At 38.8% G+C, this 14,595-nt stretch overlaps 2 protein-coding genes across 2 annotated transcripts in view; one reads left to right on the top strand and one right to left on the bottom strand.

Moving 5' to 3' along the window:
* The window catches only part of LOC125383557 (von Willebrand factor A domain-containing protein 2-like), a 29,766-nt gene extending 25,854 nt beyond the window's left edge, over window positions 1–3,912 (bottom strand). Inside the window, exon 1 of the mRNA XM_048401910.1 lies at window positions 3,870–3,912. The gene's annotated coding sequence lies outside the window, so the exon portion shown is untranslated. The remainder of the gene's footprint in view (window positions 1–3,869) is intronic.
* An 8,349-nt stretch (window positions 3,913–12,261) lies between these two features.
* LOC124122923 overlaps window positions 12,262–14,595 on the top strand; it is a 29,547-nt gene continuing 27,213 nt past the window's right edge. The window contains exon 1 of the mRNA XM_048401909.1: window positions 12,262–12,313. Within this exon, the coding sequence (XP_048257866.1) occupies window positions 12,271–12,313 (43 nt within the window). The 5' untranslated portion in view covers window positions 12,262–12,270. The remainder of the gene's footprint in view (window positions 12,314–14,595) is intronic.

Raw genomic sequence — 14,595 nt, 5'->3', positions numbered from 1 at the left:
CAGTCAGCAATATTCAAGCTATATGACGGCGGTCTGTAAATAATCGAGTCTGGACCAAACAATCCGGTGATTGTCTCCCTATTTACCATCACTGACTGCACTTTTACCAAGAACAAGAGGTGAGGGCGCAGTGAGGTGTACCTGGCGGTGTAGCAGGCTCAAGTCAATCCCTTAACAATTCACTCAGAATAGGTTCAGTTCACTCCAGTAGGCCCATAATTCTCACCCCAGGATCAGATACTTCCGTGTATCAGTGTCAGATTCAGATGGGACATCAATCGCCCTTTACAATTCTGAAAAGATGTTTTACACTAAAAAGTGTCAGATCTCTCAAATAATTAAAACTCCCTTTGATTCAATCTTAATCTTTTGTCTAATCATAATAATCATACAAGGGTTATGTCAAAGTTTGACACATGAAAATAATAAGAAGCGTCGATACAACTGGGTATAACCATACATAAAATACAAGTTAGAGAGACAGGAAGATATTCTTAATTTCCCCCAGTGGTCATTCCGAAGATCACAATGAAAGTATATTCAGTTACACGTGGCTAGCATAATACAATAAAGAGGCATAACATATTTACAATTTCACACAACCTATCAAATTCAAATACCTATACGGAGACAGATATCAACTTAAAAGTATATATCAAAGGATGCTTTAGTTGTACAGATGAGAGGCGAAATGTAGTATGATAGTTTCCCAGATGTGTTGATCCAGATTGTGAGTAAATTCTTTTTCACTTTTTCACAAACATGATAGCATGTCTGTTTCGTCTTCCATTTCGAAATCAACATATTTTGTAACAGCAAGTGAGTCAATCAGAAAAGGGTAAAACGTATTTCTTTCTGATATAAGTGTTTAACAATGTTGAATAATGTGGTTGTCATAGTCGAACGTATGCCAATTTCAGTGCTTGCATTATTTCGAATGTTTACAGCGTGATGAGACTTTCACACAAAGTTATTAGGCAGGTCGGTATTCCGGGTAGAGAAAAACTAATTGCCAAATTACATAGTATGTAAATTTTGTATGAATTATCTTAGAACGGGACATGCCAGTGTTTTTTTTATACATTTGTGAGAAGTAATTGTTCTTCGTATATGCAAAATTCTTCTTTTAAATTTTGGAGGGAAAGTACTGTATTGCACTTTTTTTTACAAAGGTGGCTACCCAAATTGTATTTATCAAGTGTTGATTTATGTGCTTGACAGATTGCCTTTGAACAGACAGGGCTAGAAATGGACGCACACAAAAAAACTGTTGACAAGGTATTACAGTTCAGGGTGCATAAACGACCGAGAAATAAAAGTTTGCATTTATGAATACTTGCAGTAATTGTCCAAAGTCCAAGGTTCGCAATAGTGGATTCTGAAGCAGATTTTTTATCAATATCCTGTACAGTGCGTGCAAAATATCATTGTGTGCTTTCAAATAGATCGGTATGTTGTCCCTTGATGTCAAAGGTAATTCACATGCATAAATGATGGTTTTGTGTATTATTCTGAGCTACATTTTCACGCTTGAAATTGGATGAAGATCATAAGTATTTAATCCTAAATATATAAGGGTGTTAATATTTTGCCTTGCTTTATGACTCCTTTTCAATTCCTGTTTTACAAGAAAGATTATACGTGAAGAGCATTCCACCATATACCGTAGAATCAGTTGTAGTAATGTGTGGATTACCGAGGTTACAGTGGAACATATGCCCCTTGCGTTTCGCTTCGTTGAACACATTAATTGCACTTTTTGATGGACTATATGGTAGGCTCCACCTTTTGGCATATGTATGTACAATATCAAGGGATGTTTGAAAGCCCCTCGGTGGTGTGTTGACAAGTGTAGTATCGTCAACAAGCAAGACTCTTGGAATATCCTTACCATATGCACGAATGCCACATTGTGCTTGTTTGAGGGCTGTAATGAGATCATTTATTAAAAAAAGACAAAAAAAACCTCATCCATAGATTACTCTGCCTTAGCCAACATCTAGTCTGGTTGTTCACCTTGGTAGGAAATAGAAGCATAACTATTTGCATAACACTGATCTAGTAATTTCCATGTATTACTATTCAACACAGTCTAATTTACAAAGTTTGCATTTTCTTAAATTTCTTGGAATTTTATAATGACGTCCATTCTCAATTTCCAAAGTATGACAACTCAGTCTGAATCTCGTGAGGGTTGTTCTCATATTTTGCGAATTTAAGAATGACAAATAAGGTTCACATTAAACATAAGTTTGAAAACAAGCATAAAATGACATTTTTGAACTTGCAAGACGTTCGCTATGCCAGACCTGCTGAAAATTGTCTTTTAAAAGCTGTTTAAACATATTAAGAAAAACCTTTCGGTTTCCATACATTTGGAACCTGCATACATCTCCGAACCCAAGTTACAAAGACAATTCCTTAATTTAGTTACCCAATTGACACGACCATGTTCATCATACTTGCGAATGTATACCTCTGAGGATAGTTATCCATACCCTTTATGCCTGCAGGGCAATCTTATCAAGAGTCTTAGACCAATTAAGCCTGTTATTAAAATACAAACCCAAGTAAGTATAACCGCAAGCAACTTCAACCCTTTTCCCTTTGTAAAACCACTTTTCGAAACGTGACAAACCACCACCATTCTTAAATACAACAACTTTGGTGTTGGACATATTAACTGACATTTTCCGAGTGTTACAAGAATTCTCAAGGTCGCTTAGTTTCTTCTGAAGGTTAGAAACACTATCATCAACGAGTATCAAATCATCTGCAAATAGAAGTAACAGGATGGGGATAATGTCTGGATGGAGCTGTACACCAAACGGACACTCCTCTTCCATCTCAAGAACTATTTCATTTATAAAAAAACTGGAACAAGAACGGGCTAAGTACACAGCCTTGCGTGACACCCAAAGGGCAATCGAATGCCTCAGACATACGATTGTTAGACCTTACACTTGCCGTAACGTTCTTGTAGATTGACTGCAACATTCTACCCATTTTTGTACTTAATCCCCGTTTATAAAGCAAATTCCAAAGAAGGTTACGGTGTATGGAATCGAACGCCTTAGAGAAGTCAATAAAAGCGACGTAAAACTTACCCCCTTTACGTGAAAGGAATCGTGGTACACTAGCATTATGGACAAAACAGTTATCTACAGTGGAATACCCCTTCCGAAAGCCTGACTGGCATTCAGAAATAACACAAAGCGTGTCTGTCCAGAAAACTAATCTCTTGCATAGAATTGAAGTGAATACTTTGCTAAGGACACCCGATAGTTATCTGGAACTGTTGTGTCATCTTTCTTATGCAATGGAATGATAATTCCTAATGACCAATTTTCAGGAAAAACACCATTTTCATACACACTATTGAATATAATCTCCAAGTAAGGAGAAATAACATCTGATGAGTGTTTAAGGTATTCGCTTATGATATGTTCAACTCCAGCTGATTTATTGTTCTTTAATGCACGAATACTGTCTGTGATTTCTGATCTTGTTACAGGGCAGTCAAAAATGTAATTTGTGGTCAATTAAAGAAGATCTTCAACACCTTATGTTGCATATTGTTTTGAAATGTTTTACTCAATGAACACGTTCCATTATTTACATATCACATTCAATTGCACACAGTATTGCACATAACATTTATCTATGTTACATGTATATGACCGGTACATGGACTATTTAAAACCCATTCCAGTCTGGCTTTCATGGCATGTATAATGGTAACTTCTGTTTGTTAAGCATCTGTGTGTGTTAAAACACGTGTTATTTTAAAGGTAAATATAACTATTTACTTGTCTGTTCAGGTAACTAATTGTTTCCTGAGTAAACTATTATTTAAAACATTAGCTTACCTCTAGATGAAATGTGTGATCCTGGATGGCAAATTGTCATGTCAAAGTAACCAAGACATTACAGGCATACAACTATCATTTTGTGCTATGTGACACCAGATGTTGTAATCAACTAATACTCATGTCGTAAACAACTATTGTTGTAGAAATATGAAACGCCAATGCTAGAGAATAACCGTTTCAATTTTCCAACGAAACAGATTCCATTTGGCGCAATAGGTAATCAAATTATATAAATGGATTGCTGAAATTCAATGATGATGCCAGGTGTTCGCACAAAGGGTAAGTCTTTGCCTCAGATGAAGTTATGACGCAACCAGAACCGTAATCTCTTAGAATCCTTGATTGCAAGCTGGGACGTTGTCAATATATCATTTGTAAATTGTATGGACGCGTAGAACGCATTTACAGAGAGTATTGAACGGTTTCTTCACACAAAGTCATTTTAATTGGGGACTACAATGTCAGGACATATAATCTATGCGAGTACGACATTCTTGACGAATACATAATTGAAGTGTTTCATTTGGATATTGATGAAATGAGATCAGAACTTAACCCTGAATCTGTGTTCCATGAAGTTGAGTTGCAACGCGTGAGGGCATGACAAAACACAGGACAAAACAAGAATAAATAACTTATTGAAATCTGAAACAAAAAAAAATCTGTTTATTGGGAATGACAGGCTAGGAAATGATAAAATGACAGGTAAAACTGCTTGTAAAGATAAAAGTGTCTGATTCTAATATAATTGACTACTCCCCTCTCTATTCAGACGTCCACCGCCCACTCACCCGTGCACTGCCCAGTCACCTCTCTATACAGACGTGCACCGCCCACTCACCTCTCTATTCAGACGTCCACCGCCCACACACCCGTGCACCGCCCACTCCCCTCTCTATTAAGACGTCCACCGCCCACTCACCCGTGCACTGCCCAGTCACCTCTCTATACAGGCGTGCACCGCCTACTCACCTCTCTATACAGAAGTGCACCGCCCACTCACCTCTCTATACAGACGCGCACCGCCCACCCCCTCTCTATACAGACGTGCACCGCCCACTCCCCTCTCTATACAGACGTGCACGGCCCACTCACCCGTGCACTGCCCACTCCCCTCTCTATTCAGACGTGCACTGCCCACTCACCCGTGCACTGCCCACTCACCTCTCTATACAGACGTGCACCGCCCACTCCCCTCTCTATTCAGACGTGCACCGCCCACTCACCTCTCTATTCTGACGTGCACTGCCAACTCCCCTGTCTATTCAGACGTGCACCGCCCACTCACCCGTGCACTGCCCACTCACCTCTATTTTCAGACGTTCACTGCCCACTCCCCCGTGCACCGCCCACTCCCCTCTCTATGCAGACGTGAACCGCCTACTCCCCTCTCTATTCAGACGTGCACTGCCCACTCACCCGTGCACTGCCCACTCCCCTCTCTATTCAGACGTTCACTGCCCACTCCCCCGAGCAATATTCAAACTATATGACGGCGGTCTGTAAATAATCGAGTCTGGACCAGACAATGCAGTGATTGATATCATGAACATCGATCCCCGGAATTGAGATACGATGACATGAATCAACCAAGTCACCGAGCCTGACCACCCGATCCCGTTAGTCGCCTTTTACGACAAGCATGGGTTGCGGAATACCTTTTCTGCCCCGGATCTTCATGGGTCAATTGATACATATAATGGCCGACCATGCATCTATACAAATGTCACTAACAAACTTAAACATAACAACCTTGATACATCGGATATATACGTAAAAAATATAAATGTTGAACAGATTAATAAACTGACAAAGACAATAACAATACAAGGATTTAGTTTTTTTTATCGTATATCAAGAAATGGCATCACTGTATGGTTAGTATTACTCTATGCGGACGATATTTAGCGATACCCAATTTGGATTACCAAAATCGATTCCTTTAATCAATATTGCTTACAATGGAAGCTAAATGTAAATATCCTTTGGAAGGGGCCCAGCCGAATCAACCAAATCGATATTTTATTTTGAGGAAAAGATACTGGAAATTGTTGATAATTACACATATTTAGGTATAAATCTTCTCAGAAATAGAAAATGCGTGTTTTTTTTATGAAATCACTGAGAGCAAACACGACAAAAGTAATGTACTGCCTAATGAAAAGAACACGAAATGTTAACCTATCATTAGATTGTCTATTGAAGGCGTTTGATGTGATGGTAGTGCCAATCCTTCTCTTCTGTTCCGAAATATGGGGTTTTGAAAGTTTAGAAATAATAGAGAAAATGCAACTGAAAGTTTTAAGAATAGTACCTGGTCTGAGGAATTCATCAGCCAATTTTGTGGTTTAAGGGGAACATGGCAGTGAATCCCTCAAAATTAAAGTACTTAAACGGATGATCTTCTTCTTGCATAAATTAACGAATTTTAACGGACCCACAAAGTTATCTAATATGTTATATAATTTTATAATATTTGATACAAGACTATGATGCAAATTCAGTAAGAACAGTAAAAAATACTAAATGATGTCAGACTGTCAGAAGTATATAAAAATCCATCTACTTGCTCAACTTCATGGCTGGTTTCAAAGGTCAAGAGTATTCTTCAATACCAATTTATTCAACAGTGGCAAGAATGAATCTTGTCAAGGTTTATATTACCAACATTTAAAAAAATACCAAAATTCGAAAATTGCCTATTACTTCCGAAAAATATATACCTGCCGATTTTACAATTCCGTACATCGAATCATCATTTGCCCATTGAAACCGGTCGATGACAAAGGTTACTGAGGGAAGACCGTGTCTGCACACTTTGCAATTCTTCCGCTGTTGGATACGAGTTTCACTTTTAGGTGTGAAGCACTTCTCAAACAACGACTTCGTTGCACCCAAATCAGTAAAAAATACTAAATGATGTCGGACTGTCAGAAGTATAAAAAAACCCATCTACTTGGGAGAAGAGAGAGAGAAATAAGACTGAAAAACTGAAGAAGGCATTTGGGATTCTTTCTATGCAAACGAGGTTGTTCCATTTATCAAAGTATGCATGTGTTTGTTTGAAAGGAACACGCTCTTCATGGATTTTTATCATTCGAAGATATGCACACGCATAAAATCATTTCCACGTTGAAATAAAATATAAATACAAAATCCTATAAACATGGTAAAACCACCACACCATACCTGGTTCATTAGGTTGTTATACAATTTCTTAAACAAAAGCGACAACGCATTGTTCAATACCGACTGTATCATCATTATGTGTCTGTCTATGCATCAGTGTTAAATAGGATGCATATGTTTGTGAAGGCGACACAACGCCATCGGGGAGTGTGTGTGTGTGTGTTGGGGGGGGGGGGATGTGTCATTCGAGCAACTTGCACATCCCACGACGCCAAACACATACGCCTACAATGCATTCATCAATTTTACGACAAACATGTTAGAACTAACAATGAAACATGAACATTTAAATAGTAAAATAAACCGGGAGTCATCTGAGCTCGGGAAGACACTTGGGCCTACGAGGGTGGAGTGCTCTGAGTCGAGGGGACGGTGATCGGAGCCAATGGTCAAGTCATTCGAGAGTGATCAAAGCCTAGGTCCAAATCAGTTTGAACCGGTAAATGAGATGGGCATCATACACGCGCTGGGCCTGCAAGCTGGTAGGGTATCATCACCAGCCGGGTACAGAAAGTACACGTTTCATAAGTTGAGGGGAGAGCTATAAGGGAAATTAAAAATAACGGTATGGATCCATGTTTGTCAAGAGTATGACTCGTGAGCGCGTGTCAACTAACCTTGATCTAACATCATTCTATGTTTGTAAAGTTTTAAAATATTATCTTTTTCAATAAGGGGGGGGGGGGGGGGGGGGGGGGGTTGATCTTTGTAGCCAATTGGGGCCAATTGTACTCATTCATCTCACAACTACATGCACATGCAGGAGATTATTGCATAATGTTTACCAGCAGTCATACTGTTCATGTATCATTTATACACCTGCCATGTGTATTGGCCATGTGAGAGCTGGTAAAACAAATCTACGCCTAACAAACAAATCCAACAATTGTGTGAGTGCTGTTAATTATATTTTTAAACATAATCTCCCTGTTTATGAATACATTTCTCATATCGATAGTGAAGCATTTCAATTCCGGTCAGGAAAAGTTTTCTTAAGCCACCCTGAAAACCCCGTTCATGAGAGCTTTGAGATCATCGTTGTCGTGATAGCACTTTCCACGAAGGTGTTCTTTCAGTTTAGGAGACAGGTGAAAATCACTTAGTGCCAGGCCTAGCGAGTATGGAGGATGAGGAAGCTCTTTGAACCCTCATTGTCACACATCAGCCTTTGCAAGTCGAGGTGTGTGAGAAGAGGCTTTGTCATGAAGTAGTATTCCTCAGAGCTTTTCTTTGATAAAATACCTCAGGCGAGGAATCAAACCAAATAGGCACTGGTAATCGTATTTTGACTTTCTTAGCAATCAACAAGGATCACACTCTTTGCATCCAAGAATACAGTGGCCATAACTTTCTTCACTGATCTTGATGAATGTCTTTGATGCTGCCGCAAAAGCGGAATGGTGACTCGGTATCATAGTAGTAGACTCATGTTTCGATACCTGCTACTAATAGCTTTTAGAATTTGACGAAATCCTCCTCAATAAGATATAATTTCTTTCTGGCAAAGACAGTTCTTTTTTCCTTAAGATCAGAATCTGGAAACTTTGGTACCCCACGAGCAGATATCTTATTCAAAACTAAATGTTCAGGAATACAAGTTTCAATCGATCCATAGCTTAATCCTGTGTCTTCTTCAAGTTCAGCAATGGTAATACGCACAACGTTTGGCTTTCTCGCACAATAAGCTGACATGCTATGATATAATTGGAATATTGTTCAAAGCGGCGTTAAACACAACTGTCTGACTGACTACATGATGCTTTAAACAAATATTACCATAACTATTCACACAATATGTCTTGAACTATTGGTGCCCAGTTTATTTTTCCATGGTTGTAGTCGAGAAGCGTCTTATACTGTGCCAAAAATGAAGTGATATTGAGATTCCCATAGAAATATCTTCTGATCTATATCGTATTGGCAAATGGAAATGATATTATCATATCTGCTAGGAAGTGGGTTGTTTAAAATGGGTTTGCTTCAAAAATATTATTTAGGATATTAGTTATCAATTAGAATGGTGGGCTGTGTGGGGTTTTCCAAAAAGCACAGCAATCAATGGTAACATCTGTTGGTAAAAGAATTTTAGTTGTGTTTCAAATGATAATGTCCTGAAAAATATAATGTAAAAAATTAGTTTTCAAGATATGAAGTGGATACTGCGAAACCTAGTTGCAAAACAAAATGGCCTATTTTCAGTCACGATGTGCCGAATTAGAATGGTGGGCTGTGCACGGTTCCCCCAAAAGTACAGCAATAAATGGTAACATCTCTTGGAAAAAGAACTTGACTTTTGTTTAATGTGAAATTGCTAAAAACGATTATTAAGAATATTAGTTTTCAAGATATGAAGTGGATACTGTGAATCTTCGCTGCAAGCCATGGTCTACTTTCATGAATGGTGGGCTGTGTGCAGTTCTCCAGAAAGCACAGCAATAAATGGTAACTTCTGTTGAAACAGGAACTTGACCTTTGTTTGAAATGGATTTGCTTCAAAAATATTATTTAGGATAAACATATCATCGAACATATCAAAAAACATATCCTTCAGACTGGCCAGATCGATTTACAATTGAACTTCAAGAACACTGGTTTCCTACCTCAAGGTTATAGCTGCCATAAGTTGTGGCAGGGTAACAATTTGAATACCAACATTTGAAACTGCGTCAGCAACATCAAACTAAAAATCATGATAGAAAATATTATAATGTTTAGTAAATTTGAAATTTAAATCCTCGACAAAGCATATTCACGAAGACGTGTCCTACCATGAAGTAGGTCTGTCCTGGAGATGAGAGGGATGCTTGAGTGGCCATTTAGCAGTACGAGAAAAGTCCTTTCGTAACGGTCTCATGCACAAAACAAACGAGAGAGTACCTGTCCATTTAAAATGGACGTATTCTTCACATGTAACGTGACTTTAGATGTTATTGTCTAGAACTACACTGTAGGCATTGCAGATGAGCTAAACGATCCTCACATATATATGACCCAAGTCATTTGTCACATTGAAGGAATGCATGTGTTATATATTCGGTTGGACAGAGTGTGTTGTATTTCTAGAAAATAGTGTACTATGACCTTCGCTGTCAGGCATGGTGTACTGGGGACCTACATTGTCAGACATGGTGTACTGGGGACCTACATTGTCAGACATGGTGTACTGGGGACCTACATTGTCAGACATGGTGTACTGGGGACCTACATTGTCAGACATGGTGTACTGGGGACCTACATTGTCAGGCATGGTGTACTGGGGACCTACATTGTCAGACATGGTGTACTGGGGACCTACATTGTCAGGCATGGTGTACTGGGGACCTACATTGTCAGGCATGGTGTACTGGGGACCTACATTTTCAGACATGGTGTACTGGGGACCTACATTTTCAGACATGGTGTACTGGGGAACTACATTTTCAGACATGGTGTACTGGGGACCTACATTGTCAGGCATGGTGTACTGGGGACCTACATTGTCAGGCATTGTGTACTGGGGACCTACATTGTCAGGCATGGTGTACTGGGGACCTACATTGTCAGGCATGGTGTACTGGGGACCTACATTGTCAGGCATGGTGTACTGGGAACCTCTGTCAGGTATGGTGTACTGGGGACCTACATTGTCAGGCATTGTGTACTGGGGACCTACATTGTCAGACATGGTGTACTGGAGACCTACATTGTCAGGCATTGTGTACTGGGGACCTACATTGTCAGGCATGGTGTACTGGGGACCTACATTGTCAGGCATTGTGTACTGGGGACCTACATTGTCAGGCATGGTGTACTGGGGACCTACATTGTCAGGCATGGTGTACTGGGAACCTCTGTCAGGTATGGTGTACTGGGGACCTACATTGTCAGACATGGTGTACTGGGGACCTACGTTGTCAGGCATGGTGTACTGGAGACCTCTTTCAGGCGTGGTGTTCTAGGGACCTACTCTCTCAGAGATCGACGATTTGACGATTCTGACTGTATGTGTTTATCAATCACTATCAAAGAATGATGAGAGTGTTCACGAAGAGGTAAGACCACGAGGCGCCTTATCGTTGAAATGGTAAGTTAGACCATGAGGCCAACGATTAGAACACAAAATCAATGAGCTCTAACCTAAAAGCATTGCCAACACTCAAAGATCCCCGCGTGCGACATACGCTTGCAGCCGGAAAGCGCACGTAAAATCTCCAATATAAGTAAGTAAGTCAGTAAGTCAAAGATCCCAAGCACTTAAAATGTGTAACCGTTGTTAGAAAGATGTTCAGGAAAAATGTGCTTCATCGTGAGAATAATGAGTAGGTCGCCTTTGCGTGTGATGTGTTTGCAGCCGTGCGTTACGGGCAAGTATACAATTCATATAAGACCATCTCGAGTATGTTTACACCCGGGCGCTGATCAACCAGCAAAGTCGATATATTAGCACTTTTAACTAACCTAAATAAGTTTTAAAACAAATGCATATCAAATATTCCTTTATAATAAAGTTTGTAATATACCCCGCGTCCTTTAGGATTAAAATGGAAAGTAAATATAATAAGCTTGTCAAACATAGTCGTGTATGCAAATATTGTAAGTAATATCCATAATTATGCAGTAACCGTTCTTCACGCCCGAATATTTAACTGAAATAATTAATTAATACCAATCCGGTGTACTTAATTTAAATGCATCTGTCGAGGTCATGTATATATTTCTTATTTCAAGGTTCATAATTTGCAAATTATGCTTCTGTGGCTTAGCTGTCATCATTCGATATGGGCGGTAACTTGAAGCTGAATATACTAATGATGGTGGCAATAGCAAGTTGATATTCAGTTTTCTATTCAGAGCTCGAAACTGAATTTAAATATTCGGACAGTTTATTAACTTTAATGTAATTAATACTTTTATAAAGGGATATGGGTTATATATTGGTAGCTTGTGGTTATTTAAGCTTGTTATTTCAAGATTCATAATATGCAAATTATGTTTCTGTGGTACTAAAGAGTTATCATTCGATATGGGCGGTAACTTGAAGCTGAATATACTAATAATGATGGCAATAGCAAAATGATATTAAATTTTCTATTCAGAGCTCGAAACTAAATTTAAATATTCGGACAGTTTATTAACTTTAATGTAATTAATACTTTTATAAAGGGATATGGGTTATATATTGGTAGCTTGTGGTTATTTAAGCTTGTGAACAGTCCCTGTATCAATAGTCATGATTCAGATCGTCATGAAGTCACTGGTCCTCTTAATGTTGGGTAAGTTACATTTAGTATTTTGTTTCATTCTAAAAGTTAACAGCTTAGACATCAGAAATATAGGCATCTGTCTTTTAATCGTGTCTTTGTGGAATGTATTTATACTGCGTGAGTCGCCCTTGCGTGATGCACGAGGTGTGCGTTCTCTGCCGCTGTTGTACGTGCCCCAAGCCCCGTCGCGAGTTGACATTTACAATGCATGGTTCACGGCTCTTCATATTTTCGTTAGGTCCTTAACTAGCACATTGCACGCTTGCACATTGTCAATACATGCTGACGGAATAATAGGAGATATAGAGCCCCGAACCAGAAGCATTATGCAAAATGATTAAAATATTTAATAGTTAATTTCACACCATACCTTCTTATGCTGCCGTAGCTGAGGTTGACAATTACAGGTTCTCAAATTAAACGATACGGGTTCGAACCCCGCTGGCGACACATGTTTCGGAAAAAAATATGAAATTGTTCACTTGTCAATAAATGTGAAGAAATAGTTCCGTCTATTCCAAGTGGAAATTAATTCAAATCCGTTTTTGAAATAGTGCTGGGAGAATAAACCATGAGGGGTGCAGTCCATCTTACGAACAGGGGGGTTAAGTTTGGTGTTTCTATATTCTCACAATCCTCACGTCGGTTATACATAATTTTTGTCCCAATGCTGATATACCTTCCACTTGGTTGCAATCGTTCGGCTGCTGCGTTTATCTGCGTAGCCCAGCTACATCAAACGGGAAACAACTTACTAGACACTTCCTTCTAAAAAAACAACGTCGTTCCATATATAACGTCATCAATTTCCGAGTGCGTATTCCAATATCCGGAAATTACGTCACGTGAAACAAACCGCGCATCGTTCTTCGTCGACGTTCTTTGCGATTTATAGCATAGCTATCTTATATATGAGGATAGCACACACAATGTTATGCTTAAATGCTGCAGTTTTAAACATTTGCATTGCATCTTATGCGATAATAAAAATCTATTTTCTTTATTTATGTAAACAATTTTCATATAAGCAGTAGGTTATGATTTTTTGATTTTTTGTGTGACTTATGATATGAAATAGGACAGTAAGAGATATTTATTGATGGAAAAAAGCAAAATGCAAATTCTGTGATGAAACATGATAGCGTGTGCATAAATTTACATGAGCCATGAAAGAAATAATCCATATGACAATCTAATTAATCAATCTATTATTTGATGTAAGAAATAGATATTAAACGTCAACACCAGAGAATTTTCTGAGCCAAATCATATTAAAATAGCGGTAAAATATGATAAATGGCTTACTGAGAATCAGTAATTACACCAGATGTTCGCAAACATCTGTTATCTTATGTGATGTCTTTCATTCCACTTTGAGACTATGTCGAAAAAAATCCCCAGATATTTAACAAAAGCGCTTGTACATGATTTTAAGCAGATAATGGTGTCTCGCGGAACTGGAACAAATCGTTGTAATATATATATTACAACGATTTGTTCCAGAACTCAAAAACTCGTGAACAGGTCGCTTCGCTCTAGAAAGATATATAGAATGCAAAGCAAACTTCCGTGCAATACCAATTTAATGAAACTCGTGAATACCTCTAGTATCTCACGAGCGAATGAAACTCATAAGTATCTCTGGTATCTGACGAGCGAAAGCAAGTCAGATACCAGAACTATTCATGAGTTTCATAAAATTGGTTTTACACGGAGTGAGTTTGTGAATAATCAGACACCTACACAATTCACAGCTTAATATAATTAAACTTCAAACACGTCTTAAGTTGAAAGGTATTAATTTAATACCATACAACGGCTCACCATTAGAATTCAAGCTCCCGTTCCACAAAGTTATCGTGGCGCTAAGGTTACTCGTTACTCTAACTACCATACTTTAACAGAAACCTACGACTGTCGTTGCGCTACAGTACGATCGACTTTTGGGACGGGGCCTTGTGCCACAAAGTTTACAATCACGTCACAATACCCTATGACGTAAGTTGTGGAATTTTGTTGCAAGGTCAGCTGGCGACACAATGTCATGTGACGTCAACCCAGCAACAGGTTGCTGGGGACATCGAGTGTGCATTGGTTCCTCTCAGTGATCTATCATCTGAACACCCAATATCACTGAATAAGCCAGTGACATGTTGAGAGCCTTCAATATTTGTTCGTGAAACTTGATCCCACAGTACATCAGCAGCATTGGTATTATCCAATGTGCATTACAGCATGTTTATTAAATGGGTGATCTCTTCAAGGGTAAGTCATAAACTAGAATATGATAC

Source organism: Haliotis rufescens, unplaced genomic scaffold (assembly GCF_023055435.1).
Source record: "Haliotis rufescens isolate VD_foot unplaced genomic scaffold, xgHalRufe1.0.p SCAF_24, whole genome shotgun sequence".
In the NCBI taxonomy this organism is placed as follows: domain Eukaryota; kingdom Metazoa; phylum Mollusca; class Gastropoda; order Lepetellida; family Haliotidae; genus Haliotis; species Haliotis rufescens.
This window is presented reverse-complemented; position numbering and strand designations above follow the sequence as displayed.